The 21431-nt window shown below is 55.3% G+C and overlaps 3 protein-coding genes across 5 annotated transcripts in view; 1 reads left to right on the top strand and 2 right to left on the bottom strand.

Moving 5' to 3' along the window:
• Positions 1–200: 200 nt before the first annotated feature.
• On the top strand, positions 201–1642 carry SPRN (shadow of prion protein). Its single transcript, XM_006099012.3, has 2 exons — positions 201–327; positions 1039–1642. Exon 2 carries the CDS (start codon positions 1055–1057, stop codon positions 1448–1450), a length of 396 nt encoding a protein of 131 aa, XP_006099074.1. The 5' UTR covers positions 201–327; positions 1039–1054; the 3' UTR covers positions 1451–1642.
• Positions 1643–4045: 2403 nt separating this feature from the next.
• MTG1 (mitochondrial ribosome associated GTPase 1) lies at positions 4046–13560 on the bottom strand. Of its 3 annotated transcripts, XM_006098992.3 has the most exons (11): positions 13360–13558; positions 12621–12685; positions 11689–11793; positions 9683–9763; positions 9158–9214; positions 8793–8883; positions 7131–7192; positions 6525–6621; positions 6255–6336; positions 5235–5347; positions 4046–4512 (listed from the first exon to the last, which is right to left on the bottom strand). In XM_006098992.3, exons 1-11 carry the CDS (start codon positions 13469–13471, stop codon positions 4352–4354), a joined length of 1026 nt encoding a protein of 341 aa, XP_006099054.1. In that variant the 5' UTR covers positions 13472–13558; the 3' UTR covers positions 4046–4351. The 3 variants fall into 3 exon arrangements, with proteins under 3 accessions (XP_006099054.1, XP_014320046.1, XP_014320047.1); XM_014464560.2 differs by lacking the exon at positions 9158–9214 and having other exon boundaries at positions 13360–13560; XM_014464561.2 differs by lacking the exon at positions 12621–12685 and having other exon boundaries at positions 11689–11760; positions 13360–13529.
• A 1468-nt stretch (positions 13561–15028) lies between these two features.
• Positions 15029–21431, bottom strand: part of PAOX (polyamine oxidase) — a 7856-nt gene continuing 1453 nt past the window's right edge. Inside the window, 5 exon segments of the mRNA XM_006098991.3 lie at positions 15029–15408; positions 16570–16727; positions 17229–17341; positions 17929–18181; positions 20295–20498. Coding sequence (XP_006099053.1) covers positions 15265–15408; positions 16570–16727; positions 17229–17341; positions 17929–18181; positions 20295–20498 — 872 coding nt within the window. The 3' untranslated portion in view covers positions 15029–15264.

The raw sequence follows: 21431 nt of genomic DNA, 5'->3' as shown, positions 1-21431 counted from the left end.
GGGGAGAGGGGGATGGATGGGGACTGCTGAGGGAGGCAGTTGTGTGGGTGGGAAGGAGGACGGGGTGCAGCGAGGAGGGTGGTGCTGGGAAGGGAGGGGGCTGTGCGCTCCTAGAGCCGCCTCTCTCTCCTCCCTTCCCGTCTCCCGAGGGACGAGCCGAGCCTCGGCGTCTGCCCGCCCCCAATCCTAGGGCGGCGGCCTCGCACGGATCCGGGCTCCAGCGCCCCGCTCGGGCGAAGGATCTCCCCCACAGCCCGGGGCTTTCCTCTCGGCTGCAGCCCCTGGAGCCGCCACCTCGGCCGCGGTTCCGACTGAGCCCCGTGGAGGGTAAGGCTGGGCGGGTGCCCGCGGGACCAGGGATGGAGGGACCGGCGGGCCCGGGAAGAGGGTCGAGCCGCCGCCCAGATCGCTGCGCCAGGAACCGGCCGGCGTCCTGTCCCGGTCCTGGTCCCGGTCCCGTCCCGGCTGTGGGGCTAGGCAGTCGGAGGAGGGGTGGAGTGCGGGGCCGGGGTTGGGGGGAAGGGACCGATCCCCTAGGTCCCGGCCTGGGGGGGTGGAGTCAGCCCGCGTCACCGGCCGCGCGTTCCCCAGACTCCAGCCTCGCCCCGGTTGCGCGCAGCCGGGAAGGGTCCGGGAGAGCCAGGCAGAGGCACAGGGGTCCTTGCTCCAGACCCCGATCCGGGTCCTTGGGGGCCCTCGGACTGCGGCCTCCAAGCACACCCCCCGCCCCCCCCTTCCGCAGCGCGGGCCTGGTGGGTCCTCCCGGAGCAGCCCAGGATGGAGAGCCGCCCCGGCCTCCCGACCCCACTGCACGGTGCTCACCACCCCCGCTTTGCCCCCACTCCACCCAGGCGCTGACCCCTCACCCCCACCCCACCCTCCCCGGTTACTGAACAAGACCCCTCCCCAGGCCTGAGTCCCGGATCCTAGGCCTTCAAGCCCCTCATCAGTCTACCAGCCTGAGAGCGGAGTGAGTCCCCGCCTCAGGCACCAGCCCCTGTCCGCGGAAGCTGAGGTCCTTTCCTCCGTCGTCCACAGGTTTTGCCCCACGAGAATGAACTGGATGGCAGCGACGTGCTGGGCTCTGCTGCTAGCCGCCGCCTTTCTCTGCGACAGCGGCGAGACCAAGGGTGGCCGTGGAGGGGCCCGCGGCAGCGCGCGTGGAGGCGCACGCGGAGGCTCACGCGGGGTCCCCAGGGTGCGCGTGAGGCCGGCGCCCCGCTACGCTGGGTCCTCTCTGCGCGTGGGGGCGGTGGCGGCAGCGGCGGCGGCGGGGGCGGCGGCGGCGGCCTCCTCGGGCTCAGGCTGGAGGAGGGCTCTGGGGCCCTGGGAGAGTGACCTGGAGGACGAGGACACCGCATCCGGAGGCAACAGGACCGCTGTCTACAGCTACTGGGCATGGACGTCGGATGCGGGGCCTCTCAGCGCCCTGGGGCTGCTGCAGCCCTAGGCATGGCAGGGCTCAGAGCCAGATCGGCCCCCCAGCCCGCACCCTCCCCGCAGGCCGCAGCCCGCAGCCCGCAGCCCACGGTCCTGGTGTCCAGAAAGGCTGCGTGGGTAATGCCTGCCAGTCCCAGCAGGAGCTGCATCCTCTCTTCCCTGTGACCCAGGTGCCACCTCCTGTTCACCATCCTGCCCAAGCCCCTCCAGAACCTCCCCACCATCAGCTCCAGGATGCCTCACCCACCATTTACAGGTCAGGGGGTTCCCCCAGAAAGGCAGGTGTCCCGTGGCTCCTGTGCCGTCCAGGCCAGCTGCCTGCCATCTCTCCAGAGCTGCCTCAAAGACAGGTGCCAAGACCAGGCTGTTCCGGCCACTGTCTCCTTGGAACCCACCCTGGACACTCGAGGGGTGTGGACAGTGCTGACCACCAGGCAGAGAGGTGCAGAGGACTGTGGTGGCCTCCCCCACAGAAAGCTGTCACAATGGACCAAAGGAACTGATTTGGAGAAGGGAAGAGGTTTCTGTTCACGGACTGAAGCCTGGAGAATGTCAGGTGCTGGCCCTCTGTGGATCTCAGGGCCAGGCTTGCCCACTCGTGGTTCTGTGGACAGTTCCCAGGAGGACACCCTGCCCACGGGCTGCCCTGCCCCCCGGCGCTCTGTGCAGATGCTCTGGGACCCACTGCCAGGGACTCCCTTGGAGCCACTATGCTCTGACTTGAAACAAGTCACTTTGACTCTTCATGGGACCTACTTTGGAAAAAGCAACATTTTGTTTAAACATCAAGATCTTTCCATTCCCTTTGAACTTCAGGTTCAAATCCCGGACCCAGAGCCCTGGCCTGCACTCAGGGACTGCAACTGCCACTCCCACTGAAGAGCCCTCCCCAGCCTGGTTCGCTGTGTTCTAGGCAGACAGGTAGCAAGTAGGCAGTAGCAACCCTCAGCGGGCCGCACCCCCTCGAAGGTGAGGCTGGGAGCTCTAGTCACATGACCATGGGCAGTACCTGGAGGAAGGCGGAGATGGTTGGGCCCCAGGACCCAGCAAGGCATGAGAGCCTCCCTCAGTAGAAGGAAGCACCCAGGAGGCAGAGCTCCTCTAACATCTTGGGGTGTCTAAACACTCCAGACATTCTGAGGGTAGGGCCACAGGGCCGATGTCGAGGAGCTTCTAAGGGAACACAGGGTTTGCCTATGGCACCCAACACCCCTACGTATAAGGCCAACCCTTAGCCTCTGGGGCACCTGTGAACTCAGCCCTGGGGGAGCAGCTCTTCAACGTGTACTCCAGCTCTACCACCACCGCACCCCGAGGCAGGGCAGCTCCCAGGCTGGCTCCTGGGGACCTCACCCTCCCGGTGCTCAGCAAGAGCCTCCCAGAATGCGCCCTCGTCCCCTGGACCTCAGGGCCTTTGGACTCAGTGACGGACAGCACGCAGGGAGCCTGTCACCTCTGCTCTCCCACAGCTGGCTCTGGTCAGGGGCCAGGGGCCTCTAGGCTTTCCGCAGGACTCGGACCAAGTGTTCTTCTCCAAAACACGAAGCTGCAGGAGGAAGCCTCGGCAGCCTCCTGTGCCACACTGCCAGTATTCTTGGGGTGCAGCGAGCCCAGACGCTCCTCCTTCCATTCCAGACCAAGCTCAATGCTACCAAAGACCAGTGAGCCGTGGCCAAGCCCTGCCCAGGGCCTCAGAGGCAGTGTGACCGTCCTGCTACTTTATCCGCAGGGAGCAGGAAAGTCATCTTGCACAGGGCCGAGCTTTCTCCCCAAGGGCCCGACATGTGGGCCCAGTGTGGTTGCGCTCAGCCACTCAGATGACCACCAGGACTGAGCCATCAGCTCGCTCTGGAATCGAGATGCCACACTCCAGTCAAGAGCGCATTTCATCCCCAACTCTGGGAGCGCGTCTGGCGTTTGGTGCGGCCCCGAATCTTTGAATCCCTCAGGGTTCCCGCAGGAGGCAGAGGGTGCTCAGGTGGACCATCTCGGGGTTAGCCAGGGTTTGTGGAGTGTGGGAACCCACGTGGGTAGTGGGACCTGGGGGGAACCCACATAAATAGTGGGAACTACAAGGGAACCCACATGGGTAGTGAGACCTACAGGAAGGTCAGGCCACCCCGACAGAGCAGCCAGGGCTACTGACCGGGAATCTGCTCCCCACACCCACCCATCCTTCCTCTGTTCTTTTCCTGCCCCGTGGACCCCTTCAGGTGCAATGACAAATGCTGGGAGGCACCTGGGAAGTGCCATTGTCCATCAGCTAGAAGGTGCTCAGAAGCAGTGGGAGCCCTAGGTCCCCGCTGACCATACCAGAGACCCTCCCAGCCAGTACCCGTTACCGAGGGGACAGGCCAGTCCTTGGGTTCTGCCACGAGTATTGGACCCTCCCGTCCACATCTGTGTGCACATGGCAGTCACGTCATGAAATAAACACTGTCCTGGCAACGACGCCTCCTCATTGCAGGACCCAGGACACTGCATCAGGTGACTCCACATCCCTCAGCTGCTAACCAGCTCGCCTCCCACTTCTCCCTGGTGACAGGGGCCCGGACACAAGCCCCCAAGGTGCTGAGGGTGACTGGGCCAACAACAGAGATGAGGCTTTTAGTTTAAAACATTTAAATTAGATTATAGCTTCACTCCTTCCGGGACAATGTCCGCTTCTCCATACGAGATGTGAGCAGGAGTGAATGTCCTCGCCAGGCCAGGCACACAGGACTGCTCAGGGACGTCGGTGCCTGACGTCCACACCCCAGGCACTGTCCCCTGGAACCAGGAGCTGGCCTGGCTGTGGAGCAGCAGGGGGGCACAGCCCCTTCCTGGAGCAGAGACCTTAGTGTAGTGACTGGCATAGAGCTTTCGGAAGAGGAAGCCGAGTGTCAAAACCCAGGCATGAAGGTCTGGGGCACTACATGTCTCTGGGGCCTGGAGCCTGGCTGGGGTCGGTGGGGGGGAAGCTCTGCAGGACGTCCCGGTCCAGCATCACGGGGCCCAGCAGCCCACTGCGGAAGGCCCGGAGGAAGTCACGGGCTGCGGCAGAGTAGTTGGGCTGGATGACGTTCACGTTGCCTGGGGAAGGCAAGAGGGTCTGGTGAGGAAGGGGCTCCCATGCAGGATCCCACCCAGCCTGCCCTCAGGAACAGCGACCCTGTGGAGCTCAGGCACCAGGACCCACTCAAAAAGAAAACAGCGAGCCCGGCTGGTGTCACTCAGTGGTTGAGCTGAGTCAACCTTTGACCCAGGAGGTCACGGTTCAATTCCTGGTCAGGGCACATGCCCAGGAGGCAGCCAATCAATGGTTCTCTCTCATTGATGTTTCAATCTCTCTCTCCCTCTCCCCTCCTCTCTGAAATCAATAAAAATATATTAAATTAAAAAATAAATAAAACAGCCCTAACCGGTTTGGCTCAGTGGATAGAGCGTCAGCCTGCGGACTGAAGGGTCCCAGGTTCGATTCCGGTCAAGGGCATGTACCTTGGTTGCGGGCACATCCCCAGTAGGGGGTGTGCAGGAGGCAGCTGATCGATGTTTCTCTCTCATCGATGTTTCTAACTCTCTGTCCCTCTCCCTTCCTCTCTATAAAAAATCAATAAAATATATTTAACAAAATAAATAAATAAATAAAACAGAGCGCCTCCTGAGGCTGCAGAGGAAAGGGTGAACACGGAGTGCACCCAGCAGGGAGGCTGGACAAGAACCTTCGCTCCCACAAGAACCTTCATGTCCCCCCGTGTCCTCCCTGGACAGCCAGGCCTGCTCCAAGGACAGGCCCCCTAAGCCCCGAGTCTCACCTGTGCCCGTGAGCACCTTCACCTTCTGCGTCTTCCCCAGCTTTATGGCCACACGCTTCAGCACACCTGCCACGTCATCGCAGGCCTCGCCCAGGCCATAGTGCTGCACGTACCTAAACAGAGAACCGTCAGCCAGCAGGAGCCAGGGCGGCCTGTGAGGTCACATCTGGCTCCACAGGGACCTTCGTGAGTGTGGGTGACTGGTGTCAGTGTAGGTGACAAGGTATGAGGAGGAATTACAAAGCAGCTTCACAGCTGTGTCTGTGTATCAAACGCATCCCACTATATACACTCTAACCCAGGGGTGGGCAAACTTTTTGACTCGAGGGCCACAATGGGTTCTTAAACTGGACCGGAGGGCCGGAACAAAAGCATGGATGGAGTGTTTGTGTGAACTAATATAAATTCAAAGTAAACATCATTACATAAAAGGGTACGGTCTTTTTTTTTTTAGTTTTATTCATTTCAAACAGGCCGGATCCGGCCAGCGGGCAGTAGTTTGCCCACGGCTGCTAACCCCTAGAGTGCCGGGGAGCGCAATCGCGCTCCTCCTGTCTTTCGCCAAAAGTGCAGGGAGCGCGATCGTGCTCCTCCTGCAGTGTCACTATTAGATGCTAGTAGTTCACTCTTTATTGACAGATGGCACCTAAGTGCAGATAATACTTATGATGCCGAATGTTTGTAGTTCTAAAATTGACCACTGGCGTTTATCTGCCTAATTTTTTACAGGTACTTGCGATTCATAATTTTTTCCTAAACTGCTGTAAAATCAGCAAAAATGCCTTGGCAATTTTAGCATAGTTCCTAGGATATTGGTTGGCACTCAAAGGGCCAACTCAGCAGTCGCCAACCTTTCGGACCTCACGGACCACCAGTGGCCCGTGGACCACCAGTTGGCGACCGCTGCTTCAAATGATGCACAAACTGTTGTTTGTCTGCAATATCCTAACCGTGCCACTTTGGAAACTACACTAGCGTAGGAGAGAGGATGGGCTGGCCTGCCCTGCACCCGGCACTCACCCAAAGAGCTGGTGCCTGTTGAGGGTGTAGAGAAGGTAGTCGGCCAGAGTCTCCTCCCCAACCAGGTGGTCCAACACGGTTCCTGGAAACAGGCAGCGAGGGTGAGTGCACGCTCTCGATCTCAGCCAGAGGCTGCAAGGAGAAGGCCATGCCCAGACCTGACCACTCTGCCCGGCTGTACAAGGGACAGTGCGGCCAGCGGGTTAGTGTGGCACAACCACCGGGCTGGGGCTACACTGGGCCACAGGTGGGACCCTGAGGGTGGCTCACCACATAGGGCCAGCTTTAGGCCCGTCTCCACGCTCTCAATCCGAGGAGCCAGCACTCCAGGCGTGTCCAGCAGGAACATCAGTGGCCGCTCACTCACCTGTGGGTACAGAGGGCAGTTGGCTCACCACTCAGGAAGTGTCAAGCAGCCCTCCCACCAGGCCTGTTGGATAAGCCCTCAAGCAGGAGACTCCCGAATGAACCTACCCTGATGGGGTTGTTTTCACAAGCTCTTGGCTTCCCCACAGGAATCCGCTCCCATTTAATTTGGAGGTAACAGCAAGAGCCCCCACAGCCCCATGTTTTCCTCCCAGGAGGAAGGGAATGTGCAGAGAGGTAACGCAGCTCGGCTCTGCCCTGACTACTTTCTGACCTTGGGCACGTGACGCAACGCCTCTGTGCCTCAGTTTGCTTATCTGTAAACAGGGACAAGTGTGCCCTCCCCATAGGTCCGGTGTGAGGTGGGTGCAGTGCCTGGCCCGTGGCGAGCACTCGTGGGAATGGAGATTGAGGGAAAGGACAGAGAAGAGCACACCACCTTGCAAGCCCTCAGGGGGTGACAGTCATCTGTGTGTGTGGAGCTCTGGGCCCAGGAGCCGAGGCCCCTACCTGAATTTTGGACATCACAGCTCTAGTGATCCCAGGCTCGCTGCCCACCCTGGTGGCTTTTCCTGCAGGAAAAACAGGGCTGTCAATATACATTAAACACACCTGGCGTATCAGGTACAGAAAAAGCAATGAAGCACATGGAAACCTGCAAAGGCCCAAATGAACCTGAGTTCAGGGTTCTGCCCCAAACCAGTTCATGGCAATGACCTTTTCAACCAGGTTCCAGCAATGCCTCCCCATTGCCTGCACAGGTGCTCCAAGACCTGTAGAGGGAAAGGGGCAAGGACCTGACAGTGAAGGTCAGACCACAGCTGCTCCTTTCAGCGGTCATCTCCCTCCCTCCCAAACTTGACCCTGCACCCTCCTAATCTGCCCCACGGCACTGCCCCCAGCACTGCCCAGGGTAGGCCGTCTGTGAGGCTGACCCGACCAAGGGCCAGCCTGTGCTTTGGAGCCCAGTTCAGGGTGTGTCCCAAGCAGACTCTGCACCCTCTGCCAAATCACTGGAGGGTAAAGGGACATATGTGTCCACTGGTTGATGGTTAGCAAATGTGGTCCATCCACACAACGCAGTATTATTCCGCCTTAAAAAATATGAGGTCTGGCACCTGCCACCTGGATGGACCTGGAGGCCATTATGCTCAGTGACATCAGTCACAGGTGCTACATTCACAGACCCACAGACAGGAAGGAGATTCCAGGTTCCCAGGGCTGGGAGAGAGTGGAGTGTTGAGTTATAAAACTTAATGCCACCGATTTTTTAAGCCACAATTAAAGAAAAAGGAACTTTAAAAAATAGATGACCAAGACCACCCTCCAAAGAGTACCAGAAGCAGCGCCTGTCAATCACAGTGCAGTGCAGTGCAGTTTACAGCCTTCGGGTTGTGCACTGGAAACAGTGCTAATAAAGACCACACGCTGACACTGACGGGGTGATGCCAATGCAGACACCGTTCTAATCTTCCAAATACTTAAGAAAAAAGGGGCAGGCACAGTTAGAGTGCTGTGGACCCTCCTGTGTGCCTCGAAATCAGAGAACATGCATGAAGCAGGGAGATAGCCAGGGGCTCCCGGATGTGATCCTCAAGCAGGCTCCCGACACCCCTGCCTGACATCAGACCCCACGGGCTGTGTAACGCCTTGGGCACAATGGATCAAAAACTTAAATGAAGCCCTGATTGGTTTGGCTCAGTGGATAGAGCGTCAGCCTGCGGACTGAAGGGTCCCAGGTTCGATTCTGGTCAAGGGCACATGCCTGGGTTGTGGGCTTAATCCCCAGTGGGGGACGTGCAGGAAGCAGCCTATCAATGATTCTCTCTCATCATTGATGTTTCTATCTCTCTTTCCCTCTCCCTTCCTCTTGGAAATCAATAAAAATATATATATTTTTAAAAAACTTAAATAAAAAGGCAAAATCATCAAACTTTAGAATAGTCATCCATGTATCAAGCAGAGAGAACAAATTAAGTGTGAAATGTCACGGGAGGACTCTCTCACCGTGCAACCACACAGCAGGCTGCTAAGTGGGTCCTTTCGGTGGAAAGAGACAAGCTAAGGACTGTGCCCAAGGACTTATGGGCTGAGTTTCGTCCCAGAACAAGAGCAGCTGCTCTGAAGGAGTGATGAGGCCGTCGCAACCTCAGCCGACGTGGCTGGCAGTACCTTTCCTGAGGTGCTGTCTCCTGAGCGAGTTGATGAGTGAGGACTTGCCCACGTTGGGGACGCCAATCACCATGATGCAGAACTCCACATTCTGCAGAGCAGAACAGTGGCTATCAGGGACACACCCAGACCCCCACTGGGAACCCCAACAGCCACACCACGGGACCCAGCAGCCTAGGCCAGCTAAGGGAGAAGGAAGGCCTGCCCACCCTGACAGCCCCCCACCCTTCCTGCAGGGGAGCAGTGAGGCGAGAGGCTCATGTTTGTGCCAAGGGCTCAGTCTGGCCCACTGTGTTTAGCTGGTGAGCCTCGGGCTCCTCAGCAGAAGGGACTGTCCCAGGGCCAGCGCTGGCCCATCAACCAACCTCTCCTCGGTGGTAGCGGTAGCTGTTTCCAACCAATTCCGTGACCTTCGGGATGACCTGCAACAACCACACAGGCACTTTCACGGGGAAACCGGCTTCTCCCTTGGTTTCTGGAGGTGGCACACTCAGGCTCTATCCACGTCACGGATTTGACTGCCCTATGCGGGGGACTACCTGTGCCCTGTCCTGTCCCATCCCAGGAGGGTGACAACTCCTTGCAACAAAGATGTACACCAGCCAGTGAAATTCTCCAAACACAACTGGCACGAATAAGGTGCTAGACTTCCCAAAGGCCCTTCCTGCTTATCACCAGGAGCATATTTTACAGCCTGACTCTGCCCCTTCAGACCATCGGACTGTCCAGGCCCATCTGCTCTGGGCACCAGGAGACAAGTGTGCCCCGGGAAACCCAGCCAATCTGTGGACTGCCTCCAAAACTCTCCTCCTATGAAAGCATAGAACATTTTGCAGTGTTTTCTCACAGTCCTTCAGCAGAAGCATTTGAGAATAAACAGAAAAGCCCACCTGTTTGATGTTTTCATCCTTGATACAGTTGGTAAAAATGACATTTTTTAGGCCTTCTCTTTCCAAGTGTCGTATAATTTTCTGAAAGAGATATTTCTATCTTAAATACTAAGTAAAAATAGGGGTGGCATAAACCCTAAGGTCTGAGGATCTGAGGTTGCCCAGGCATGCGCTCGGGCTCAGAGCCACGGGGCTGGGGACACAGGGAGGATTAGGCTCACATCGGGCAGATGTGGGGCAGACTCAGGTGACGGGCACCGAGGGCGGTACAGACTGTGTGAGGGGACTTGAGAGGACAGCCTGGCCCCACCATGGCCCAGAGCAGCTGGCTCCGTGTAAGGACAGGAGGGAAGAGCCGGTCTCAGTCCGAGGGCTCTAGGCTCCACCGGAGGTGAGCATCCTGCCTTCTTGGGACCCCAGGACCTTCTTATAAAATGAGGCTGACCTAGGTTATTCTGAAGCCTCATCCGGCACTGAAATAATACAGTTTCATTTTCCCTTAGTATTTTGTCACTCCTGTGTATTCTAACAAGCTTTCACAAAATGAACTCCACTTTAAGGTTTGAACCCAATCTGGTTACAAAGTATATGGAATACTTTAAAAGCCCAAAAGTAAACTCAGGCTAATATGAGTTCACTGGTCTTAACATTAAGTGAAATCAGCATATAAATCATACTTGTTAAAACCAACATAGTACTGTTTGGTCAGCTATTGACCTAAACATGATTGACATTTAAATGAACAAAAAAGTCACTAATTCAGTTAATTTTAGTTATGCATTTCAGTTACTAGTAAAACGATGCAGATTAAGAAACAGCCAAAACAGACTTATGTGAAGCCACTCGGAAGTGTATAAATTCACACGATGTTCCCACCCACTGCACTGAGGACCACCACTGGGAGTCTCTCCTCCCCCCTCCCCTCCAAGACCTCGGGGAAGCAGGACCTGAGAGCAAACGCTCCTGCTGCCTCCCAACGAGGTGAACCACCGCTGTGTCCTGTGTTAGGTAACCTCAGTGCGGCCAGCACAACAAAATCAGCATCGAGGGGCAGAAGCATTCGCTGGTAAGACTGACGTTTCACTGATAAAGCCACGGAAAGCCGTGAAGCTATGAGCCTCACACAACAGGACGGACTGAACTGATCAGAGGTGGGCTCCTGGGTTGTGCAGTGGGTGGGAGTCAGGGTGGGACATGTGGTTCAGCATGTGAACGTCCCTGGAAAACTTCGGTGGAGGCTGGGGTTGGGGTTTAAATAACTCAAACGTACCAAGAAACCTGGAATGCATTCCTGAGGCTGCAGTGAAAGGGAAATCTCTGCACCACTAACAACTTGAAAACAAATGGAATTCAAAAGACTCTAACACTTACTCTGCAAAGGATTTGATAACAGCAAGGAAAGTGAAGATGCATATTCGCAAACGGCATTCCAGAATCACCTCGTTTCTCTACCTCTGGGACCCAAGGGAAATGTCCTCCAATTGATCACTTGTGTCCCCGGGTTCTGCCTGGCTTTGGAGAATCCATTCTCTACTCTGGGCCTTCCCCACCCTCAGATCACACAGCGGGCGGGAGGCGATCTGCAGGCCAGGCGGGGGTCTGGAAGGCCCTGGAATTGGTGAATGTGGGCACTTGGGGGAAAGCAGCCATCACAGGAGACCACCAGGCCAGCGCTGTCCAGGCCTGTGGCCAACAGCCTCATATGGCCACTGAAATTTAAACTAATTAAAATGAAATCATGTGAAAGTCAATTCTGCAGCCACAAGAGCTGCATTTCAAGTGCTCAGAGTCACCTGTGGGCACTGGGCTCCGGCAGCACATCCCGGCCACTTCCCCAGGAGACACACATGAATGGTTCGGACCATAAATTAAACGTTAGAGGAAGCCTGCAGACGAAGGGCAGAGTGCCAAGGTAAGCCTGCCTGGCCAGCAAACTCAAGGCTGTCTCAGCGGTGACTGTCATCCCGGCCCAGCGAGCCAGTGCCCAGGCAGCGGAGGGGCCTTACCTGCTTCTCCTTCAGATCCGCCAAGTCCATTTTGTTGAGGACGAGCAAGTGAGGCTTAATCCCGAGGGTTTCCTGAAACAGAGGGTTGCGGCCCGAAAGTGGGATGTGGCAAAATTAAGGCAAAAATTCCTTCAGAGCTTTTACCAGCCGATTAATTGATTTTGTCTTGTTGCCCAGATGGCACCACCTCAGAAGGAAATCTTTAGAAGGACCTGACGCCGTCTCAGGGCGAGCGCACACCCAGCCTCCTCTTCCCGGAGCTGTGACGCCAGCCGCGTGCTGCCCTCCCCTCCCAGCCACGGAGCCACTGACACTGCCTCCCATAGAGAAGAGGCGGCAGGCCAGCAGTGGCTCTCACGTGGCTTCTCAAGTGGGAATGATGGAGACAAAAACAAAGCTCAGTGGGAGGTCTTAAAACTAGACCACTGCTTGATTGTCAAGGTATCAAAGTTCAAAATGCGTATCTGATCACTCAGAAAAGTGAAGTCCTAACTAGTGTGTCCCAAACCATCGCTGCCTCCTCCGGCACCCACTGAGGAGACAGGGTTCCCCCCATGGGGACCCCACGTCTTCTCTGGGAGCACCACTCTCCCCAAATCTCCATGTGTTCACCAACCCGGAAGCTCTCCGAACCTCATCCTTTGGATTTTATGGCAGCTTCATTGCTCAGGCAAGACTGATGGGAGCACTGGCCACTGCAGATCAAGTCCACCTCCAGCCCCTCTCCACTCCGAGGGGTCAGGGGTTAGAAGTGAAAGTGGGTTCCCTGAGGGGCTTTCCAAAAGTCGCCTCATTAACTTAACAACGGAGGCCTTCCTCTCTCATCCCTTAGGACATTCCAAGAGTTTTTAGAGCTCCAGCCAAGAGTGGGGACAAAGGCTAAATATGTACTTCTTAATGTAAGTTCCAGTATCACAACCAGCAAAGGATATCCGGGCATCATGGACCTCGACGATGCAGTCCACCAGCTTCAGGCTGCTCTGCATCTTCTTCAGCCCTGGAAAGCAGAGCACTTAAGGCGTGGGGTCCGCGGCCTTTCGAGCGCCACGACCTTTAGCTGATGGGTCCACAACGACCCCACAATCGCCCGAAAAGAACGTCTGAGTGATGTGCGCCAGTAATGACGACTGGTAACCCTGTGCTGGGCCTTTCCTCAAGTTCAGCAGCAGCGCCCGGCCTCAAACATCTCCCCCCCCGCCCCCCCACTCCGCGCGTCACTCGGGACACACGCGCACAGCGTTCTGCAGGAGCCTGGCGTGGCGGGCACCGGGTCACTGTTTAGAGTGAATCTGAGCGACTCCGAGGGCTGGAGCAGGAAGGCCAGTGGCAACCAGGACACGGAGAAGAGCTGGGCGGGTCCTAGACGTCTCTTAGGGCCACATTTTGACAAACACTAAGAAACTCCCGGAGGTTGAGGCAGAAGACAAGAAATGACCACGTTTTAAGGTGCCGCAGTGAAAGCACTTGGGAAGTCCTCTCCTACGCCTAGTTCTGTTGGTCCTCAACATAATATCCAGGAGTATTGCTTCTTTTTAAGAACAGATGTGGAAACCGAGGCTTCAGAAGGGCCCTGCTGGGAGTCAGGGATCAGGTCACCCCCGCCGACGCGCTCGCGGCGACCCGAGAGCAGCCGGGCACCGGGGACGCCGCCCCCTCCTGCCGGGACCTCACCTTTGGCCATGTGGCCCGGGAACCAGCGCGCCACATCGTGACCCCCCAAAGGGAAGCTCTCCCGCCAGGCGGCCCCGGCGGCGCTGCACAGTGCGCGCGGGGCCAGCCTCATCGCGCCGCGTCCCCGCACGCCGCGCAGCGCGGGGGGTCGCTCCCGCAACGGACCTCTCGGCTGGGCCAGCAACCCCCGCCGAAGGTTCCGGTCCTCCAAGGTTCCGGCCCTCGAGTGCCCCAGGGCGACCTGCGCGTGCGCACAACGCTGCCTCCAGTGGCGGACGGGACCTAGGGGGCGGGGCCACGCGCCGGGGCGGGGTTTTAGCGGTCTCATTTGGGTCCTGTTTACAAACCTGGTTAAAATTTTCAAGTAGCCGAAACCGGTTTAGCTCAGTGGATAGAGCGTCGGCCTGCGGACTGAAAGGTCCCAGGTTCGATTCCGGTCAAGGGCATGTACCTGGGTTGCGGGCACATCCCCACTGGGAGATGTGCAGGAGGCGGCTGATCGATGTTTCTAACTCTCTATCTCTCTCCCTTCCTCTCTGTAAAAAATCAATAAAATATATTTTAAAAAAAAAATTTTTTTTCAAGTATTTCAAGTTACCGTATAAATGTATTATCCTCCTTTCCCGCTCCCCCCAAGTACTCCAGGTTTTAATATGGCAAACAAACCCTCTGCAAAAACTGACTGCAGTTATACAATGAGTGTTAGACAGTGAGTCCTCACTGTCCGTGTGACGTAGTCGGGTCCCAGCAACTACTCAATCGCACACCGAGTTACAAAATGACTACTCTAACGGGATTTTTGAAACGAGCTCCTAAACTCCAACATGCTCAGATTCTCAACACAAAAACATCTTCACGGTGGTCTTGATGGTCTTAAAGTTCCTAACACTCAGGGTTAAAGGTTCCTGGGGCTGAGACAAGTGCCCACCACCAGAGACAAGTCCTGCCAGGTGGCCTCCCCGCTGAGTGAGCCTCCGGATGAGTCAGAACCCGGTGGGGACTCAGCCCCCAGTCCTTCTCACTGAGCCGCCTCCCACCCAGGAAGCAGCCTGCATCCTGCCTTTGCCTCTTGGGATACAGAAATGCCTCCCCAGGCCTCATGCCTTGATGAAACTGGGCGTGAACGATACAGATCTATGCATCAGATTGGAGCTGCATCCTTTCTTAGCCTAGGGCCGTGAAAGCAAACAAACCCCTGCTGAAGTCTGGGCTTCTGCACAGCTTTAACTGGAAGCGGTCTAAGCAAAACCACTCCAGTGACACAAAGCACTGGGCACACATACAACTCCCAGGCAGGGGCAGGAAGACCCTCTGGAGGGGCAATCTGACCCAAGACAGGAAGGATAAGGGGCTATGCCAGCGCACCCCGACATCGCCCAGCGCACCCCTAGCACTCTCCTCCCTCACCCTCACACACCCGCTACCCTGACCCTCTGCACTCTTGAGGCCTCATTGTTTGTTCACTTCCTCCAGAAATCCTCAGGATGGGGTGCCTCCTTGCTGGCCACTCCCCACTTGCTGGCCCTCAGAAACACCTGAAGATGCCCAGGACAAGGGGCAACCACAGCACCCAGAGTCCAGGGGCCCTGCAATGACTGGGCCTGACGCAAGTTGAAGGCGGAAGCCACAGATGCTGCAGCCCTGAGGCGTAAGGACGACTCTGGACACAGAGGTTTTGACACGCTTTATGTGAGCCACCCACCAGCAGCTGGTCACACCTGTGTCTCACTTCTCCAGGAAGACTCCCCACCCCCACCCCAGCTCCAGCTCAGCCATGGCCAGACCCAGTGACAGTCGTGAAAAATGAGAGCAATGACCCGTAACAATACATCCCAAGTCTCCAGCCAGGCTGAACAGAGGAAAGGATGGTGGCAGCCTCCCCTGGCAAGGGAGGAAAGGGCTGGCTCAGAGCCTGGGACCATGCAGCTGCGCCTGGGGGTCCAGCAGAGCGATGAGCCGGTCAGCCTCCCTCCAGCCAGAGAGCAGAGCCCCGTGTGTGGTAGAGTAAAACGTCCGATGTGTGGCTTCTCCTGCAAACAGTACCTGGAGCTGCGGAGAAGGGTGGGGTTAGAATGGGGTGCTGGGGTCCAGCAACAGGCCCCATGCCTTCCACTTGTGGCTACAGAGCTGATGGTGAGGCGGTGGCTTTGTTCTTCACCTAATCCCACACCCTGATGTGGCCACAAAACAAGAGTGGGTGCTTCTCACGGAAACAGGGCTCAAACAGCAAACATTCGGGATTAAACGTGATCACAAAATGGAAAATGCAACAGAGGGCCTGGGAGAACATCCCCCAACATGCAGACCGAAAAACAGAGATAGAAATTAGGAGAGAAAAAGATAAGAATATTTGAGGACCAGTCCAGAAGTCTACCATTCAAACAACAGAAATCTTAGAAAAGAAAAGAAAGCAGAGAGAAGATGAGATGATTCACAAGAACTTCCCAGCTGACAGGGGCTCAAGACAAGCCATGTGAAGTGAGTGGACGCCTGCCGAGGGTGGCGTGCCTCTGAACTCCATGGGTGTTGGAGCCTAATGCTCTTTTAAGCTTCCTAAGAGTTTGGAGCACGGGACACAAGGAAGAAAGGACTCCACATGGCTTTGGACTTCCCAACAGCAACAGTGGAAAATGTTCTAAACCCTGAGGGGCATGACTCTCAAACCATGATTTTATACCCAAACTAGGAGACTCCTACAGAAAGGAGGGGCCCATGTCCTGCCCCAGGATGGTGCCTTCTGACTTCTGAGCGTGGTCACAGGAGGTGATGCAGCGCCCACTCCACTGGGACGCCTGTACTGGAGCCCTGGGAAGCCACAAGAGCATGTGCCCTGGGGCTGTGTGTGTGTACAATTCTGATGAAGATAATACATTTTAAAAGTATTCTTGATTTCCAAAAAGAAAAGGGATTCTCCTGACTGGCGTGGCCCAGTGGTTGAGCGTTGACCTATGAACCAGGAGGTCACGGTTTGATTCCCAGTCAAAGCACATGCCCGGGTTGTGGCCTTGACCACCAGAGTGGGGTGTGCAGGAGGCAATGATTCTCTCTCATCATCTATGTTTCTGTCTCTCTCTCCCTTTCTCTTCCTCTCTGAAATCAATAAAAATATAAAGAAAAGGGATTCTGAGTCTCAGGGGCCCCAGCCCCACCCATACTCTCTTGTGTTCCAGCGGGACCCCGGTGCCTTCCCATCCAGGGGCCACACCATACCTGGGCCTTCTCTCTGTCCGCAGGGAGGGGCTGAGCCAGCAGGTCAATGTCATCCCCGGTGCTGCCCACGGCCACGTAGCTGTAGGAGCCTCTGGAGTAGGGGGCGCTGTGCCAGCGAGACCTCAGCACACTCTTGGGCGCAGGCAGCTGTGGATTCCCTGAACCACAGAGATGCCACACGTGAACCGGGACTCCTCCCACAAGCCTGCAATTGGGCCTTCATTTTCAAGACTGAACAGTTTAAAATGAAAGAAACTGCCAGGAAGAAAACCAAGCCACAAAGTGTATGAATAAGAGGCTCTCCCAGTCTTATCCGCGCTGTCCAACTGGGGACGCCATCACTGCATTCTCACCCCACGTGACCATGTGGTCACTGCGCTGTCTGAGCCTCCATGTCTCATCTTTAAAGCCCTGGTTAAGGGCTGCTGTATTTATTTTGGTGGCATATTTTAGAAAAGAGAAGTGAAAAGTGTTTGCAAAGCCATTTCAGTTGCTTAGGAACAAGAACTCAGATAAGTGACCCCACCAATATAAGGAAGGATCGTCCCTGGAGGCTCATAGAGGCAAACTCAGTTCTTCACTGTTAGGGAGTTTGGTTCCCCTTTAGAGGTCATCCAACAAGGAGCACAGGCAGAGCCATGGCCATGCGTGGTCAGTACCTGTCACCCGGCGCAGCATGCGTGTCAGAGACAGAAGCACCTCCTCATCTGACAGTGTCTCCATGAACTCAGACTCAAGTCCGGCGATGAACCCGCAGAGGACGTGGGCAGACCTACGTGGAGAACACACCACTGAGACAACCCATGTTAGGCTTTGCTGGAAAAATCAGTCCCTCCCTCCCTAATGATTCCTGTTTTGATTTCTGAGTGAGCACCAAGCCCACACGCGTGGCTTTGCTTATGCTGCATGTCTGGGACACACGACTTAGCCCTTCAAGTGAGGGTCTCTGATCCCATGACTTACAAGGATGCTTTGTTCAATGACTGCACCGGGTTTAAGCACTGCCTCCCAGTTACAGACATGTCCACATTTCAGACTTCTTCTGTGACCTACAAGCCCCAGCTTGTATTTCAGCAAATACTTTCTTACTGACTAAACATGCCTTCCATCCACCAGCACATTCTGGGCCTCAGCAATGCTGACAAGCCACACACAGTGTGCCCATCTGTCCCACAGGGGCTAGGCCCAGGCGGTCTGTCTATCATCAGCCCTTTGGGAACCCTCAGGGTCCCCAACATGAAACCCTCCAGACACCTCACAGTGAGTCAACACACTGTTGGATCCTCAACCCAAACGACGCCGAGGAGCCAGCCATTCTCAACACTCAGGCTTCCTCAGAGAAATGGGGAGCATACATACTTGAAGGAAGGCAGGACCAAAAAGCCAATCAGCTTCTTGACCCAGGCGTCCTGCAGCGGGGGAGCGGTGTCCTCCAGGGGCGATGTGTCCTCCCACACCACCTGGATGTGCTCGCAGTCCGGCTCCCAGAAGGGCTCTTCAAACTCCAGGAAGACCTTATTGTTGGTCCCAAAGCCCATTTTCCTGATCGCTTCTGCCTTCTCAGCGGGCAGTGGCGGCTGGAAGAAGGTGTCCAGATGTTCTTTAAGAAAACCTGGAATTTATCATTGGACTCGACTTACACCACAGAAATATCCATAACTGGGATCAGCAACCACAGAAACCCACCCTGAGCCCGCAGAAAAGTCAGAGAGAGGCCTCTGTAGGGATGGAGTCTCATGTCTGACCCTTCTGCCTCTCACCCCCTGGAAAGCACACCGCTCAGGATCGTGGGGAGAAGCAGTAAGAGGCACAGCACGGGCCTTTTCAGAGGCCACATAACAACCATCTGCCAGATGGAAAAATTAATGCAGCCAAGTCAAACCAAATGGGAAGAAACAGCCACAGTGGAAGCCAATCCCTTAAGATGCACATAACTCACTAGTCAGTGAGAAAAGGATGGACAACCCACAGGAAGCGAGGCAGGGGGTGGGGAGGACCAGAAGGGGTCGCCACACCCTCCACAGCCATCTCCACCTGTCCAGAGTCCTACAGAGATATCCGTATAGTGTTCTCTCTCTCTCTCTCTCTCTCTCTCTCTATATATATATATATATATATATATATATAATTTTTTTTTTATTGATGTCAGAGAGGAAGGGAGAGGGAGAGAGAGATAGAAACATCAATGATGAGAGAGAATCATTGATGGACTGCCTCCTGCACACCTCACACTGGGGATTGAGCCACAACCCAGGCATATGCCCTGACAGGGAATCAAACCGTGACCTCCTGGTTCATAGGTCGATGCTCAACCACTGAGCCATGCCGGCTGGGCCGCACAAGCGTTCTTAAACACACATGTAAAACATTGTGTGAAACAGAAAAAGTAAAAGCAACGTAAATTTCCATCCATATCTATAATAATAAAAGCATAATATGCTAATTAGACCGGGTGGCCTGAACAGTGGAATGACCTTCTGGATGAAGCCAGGGCTGGGAGGGCCGAGGCAGCCGCTGCGGCTACGAGGGCCGAGCCCCTTGCACAAATTTTGTGCATCGGGCCTCTAGTCTACACTAATAAAAGAGAAACATGCAAATTGGTGTCACTCCGCTACGCCCACCAGCCAATCAGAGCGACTATGCAAATTAACCCAACAAAGATGGCGGTTAATTTGCTTACGCAGGCACGGAGCGAAGACTGAAGGCTCGGCTGTAGTGAAGACTGAAGACTGAAGACTGAAGACTGAAGCCAAGCCTCACTGCTGCAGCTGCAGCGGAGAAGCCAACCCTCACTGTGGCCGGACCAAAGGCCTGGGTCCAGGTGCCAGAGGAAAACCGGTGCCAGCAGCCAGGGGAAGGAAGGCCTATTGCTCGAATCTTCGTGCAATGGACTTCTAGTTAAGTAATATTAAGCAATGGCACCTGCATAGAAGAAAATTCTATGTGGCTGTAAAGAACAAGTGTGGTACAGGCCTGGCTCTCTGTGACCAGTATGGACAGTCATAACAATACTCCTACTGATCACAGCAAGGGCTCAGTAAGCATCAGCAACTATGAATGAACAAAGGGGGAAAAGAAAGAAAGAGAGAGGGGGAGGGAGGAGAGAAGAGGCAAATGGAGCAGCAGAACAAGATTCCACTTGTGGGACATGGAGGAGACTTTAGTTTAAGTCAGCTCTGGCTCCTGCTAGCTTTGTGAACTTGGGCAACTGACTTATCTCTGTTGACATTTGTCAAACAGGGGATGGGGCCAGGTAAGTCCTCAGGCTGCCTCAGGGGTAAATGAGACAACGCTGGCAAAACTTTGATTTCAATCATCTCCAACTTTTATCAAATTGCACACTCCTGCTCAAAGTTTCTGTCGAAAGCATCAGCTCTAGAATTAAATAGGTTATGTACTTGACTCCTTCCTTGATGATGGCTGGACATAACCTTGAGGTGTGGCTTTCATGCTGTCTCCCAGGTGAACCTCCATCAGGAGACCTCCCAACCTTTCCAGAAAAGACCTCCAAAGGATGAGAACAGCTGACTTCCCTTTTCTCTGTGAAACTCCTATTTCCAAAGCCTGGGATTGCTACAAAACACAACAGAGTCATTCTACCCAAGACTTAGAATGAGAATGTGAGCTTAGCAGCCAGGCAAAGCCCCAGGCCAACGGGAGAGAGCCAGAGGCCAGGGCACCTGGGGCCGAGAAGGGAGGAAACCCTGACTGGATGGTGACCTTACCTAAGGGCACGGTAAGGATCACGTGATGTGCTGGGAAGCAGTCTCCATCCTCACACTCCACCAACACTGGAAACTTCTCCCCAGGAGACTCCGCTTCTTGGAAGGACCCATTCCAGTGAATAGTCTTCACGGGCTTGTTAAAAACCATCACGTCCTGGGGCAAGGAGGCCAGGATGCAGTTTGTGAGTCCTTGGTAGCCCCTGGGGGAGACAGGGTGTTGGCACTGATGAGAGGACCAGTCTGGAGGGGAGACACTAGAACAGCCCTCCAAGAAGCTGCAGCAGCTCTGTCCCCACTCAGGCTCTGTGCCTGCGGGAGGAGGCTGGGAAGGGTCACGGAGGGCCTGGGGGCCTCCTACCAGGCTCCGCCCTGTGGTTTCTGATCCACCACAGGAATGTTAATACCTGCCTCCTGGCTAATGGGAGGATGAAATGGGCAAAGTTCCAAGGTAGTGAACAAGGTCCCTGCTGTCTGCCCAGTGCTCTGGTTCTGCACAAAGGCCCTTCCCTGTGCATGGGGCCTGGGAGGAGACCTGGGAGAGCCCAGTGGGAATGTCTCCCTAGTGCCTGGGGGCAGACTGAGTCCCCCTTAACCCTCCCACCACTCCCCTCCAGGGAAGGGCCCCTCACACAGTGCTGAGCACCTGAGGGGCCTCGTAAACACGGGAGGAAGAAAGCATTACAAGATGCATTTCCTTCTTTTAATCACTTTTTCTTGAAAATCATTATTTCCCTTTTCTTAAATGAGACAAATTGGGGAAACAAATGACCAGCTTTCTAAAAAGAGAAAGCCCTGGGTGGTTTGGATAGAGCGTTGGCATGCAGACTGAAGGGTCCCAGGTTTGATTCTGGTCAAGGGCACACACCCGGGTTACGGGCTCAATCCCTGGTAGGAGGCAAGCAGGAGGCAGCCAATCAATGATTCTCTCTCATTAATGTTTCTATCTCTCTCTTCATCTCTGAAATCAATAACGATATATTTTAAAAAATAATAATAAAAAGAGAAGACAAAAGTCCCCCTTGACCCTCCCGCCACTCCCCTGCCTCCCAAAGCTTCACCAGAGGTACATGGAGGGGATCTGGGGTGGGTGGAGATCCGGGGTGGGTAGAGGGGATCTGGGGTGGGTGAAGGGGGCCT

Source organism: Myotis lucifugus, unplaced genomic scaffold (assembly GCF_000147115.1).
Source record: "Myotis lucifugus unplaced genomic scaffold, Myoluc2.0 scaffold_255, whole genome shotgun sequence".
Lineage (NCBI taxonomy): Eukaryota > Metazoa > Chordata > Mammalia > Chiroptera > Vespertilionidae > Myotis > Myotis lucifugus.
This window is presented reverse-complemented; position numbering and strand designations above follow the sequence as displayed.

Bases quoted from the DNA above. Each gene is read 5' to 3' on its own strand.
- SPRN (XM_006099012.3), top strand. From the start codon at position 1,055: ATGAACTGGATGGCAGCGACGTGCTGGGCTCTGCTGCTAGCCGCCGCC.
- MTG1 (XM_006098992.3), bottom strand. From the start codon at position 13,471: ATGAGGCTGGCCCCGCGCGCACTGTGCAGCGCCGCCGGGGCCGCCTGG. The intron at 9,764-11,688 runs GTAAGGCCCCTC...TATCTCTTTCAG, and splicing joins CGGATCTGAAGGAGAAGCAG to AAAATTATACGACACTTGGA. The intron at 7,193-8,792 runs GTACTGCCAGCC...TTTTTCCTGCAG, and splicing joins GAGACAGCACCTCAGGAAAG to GAAAAGCCACCAGGGTGGGC.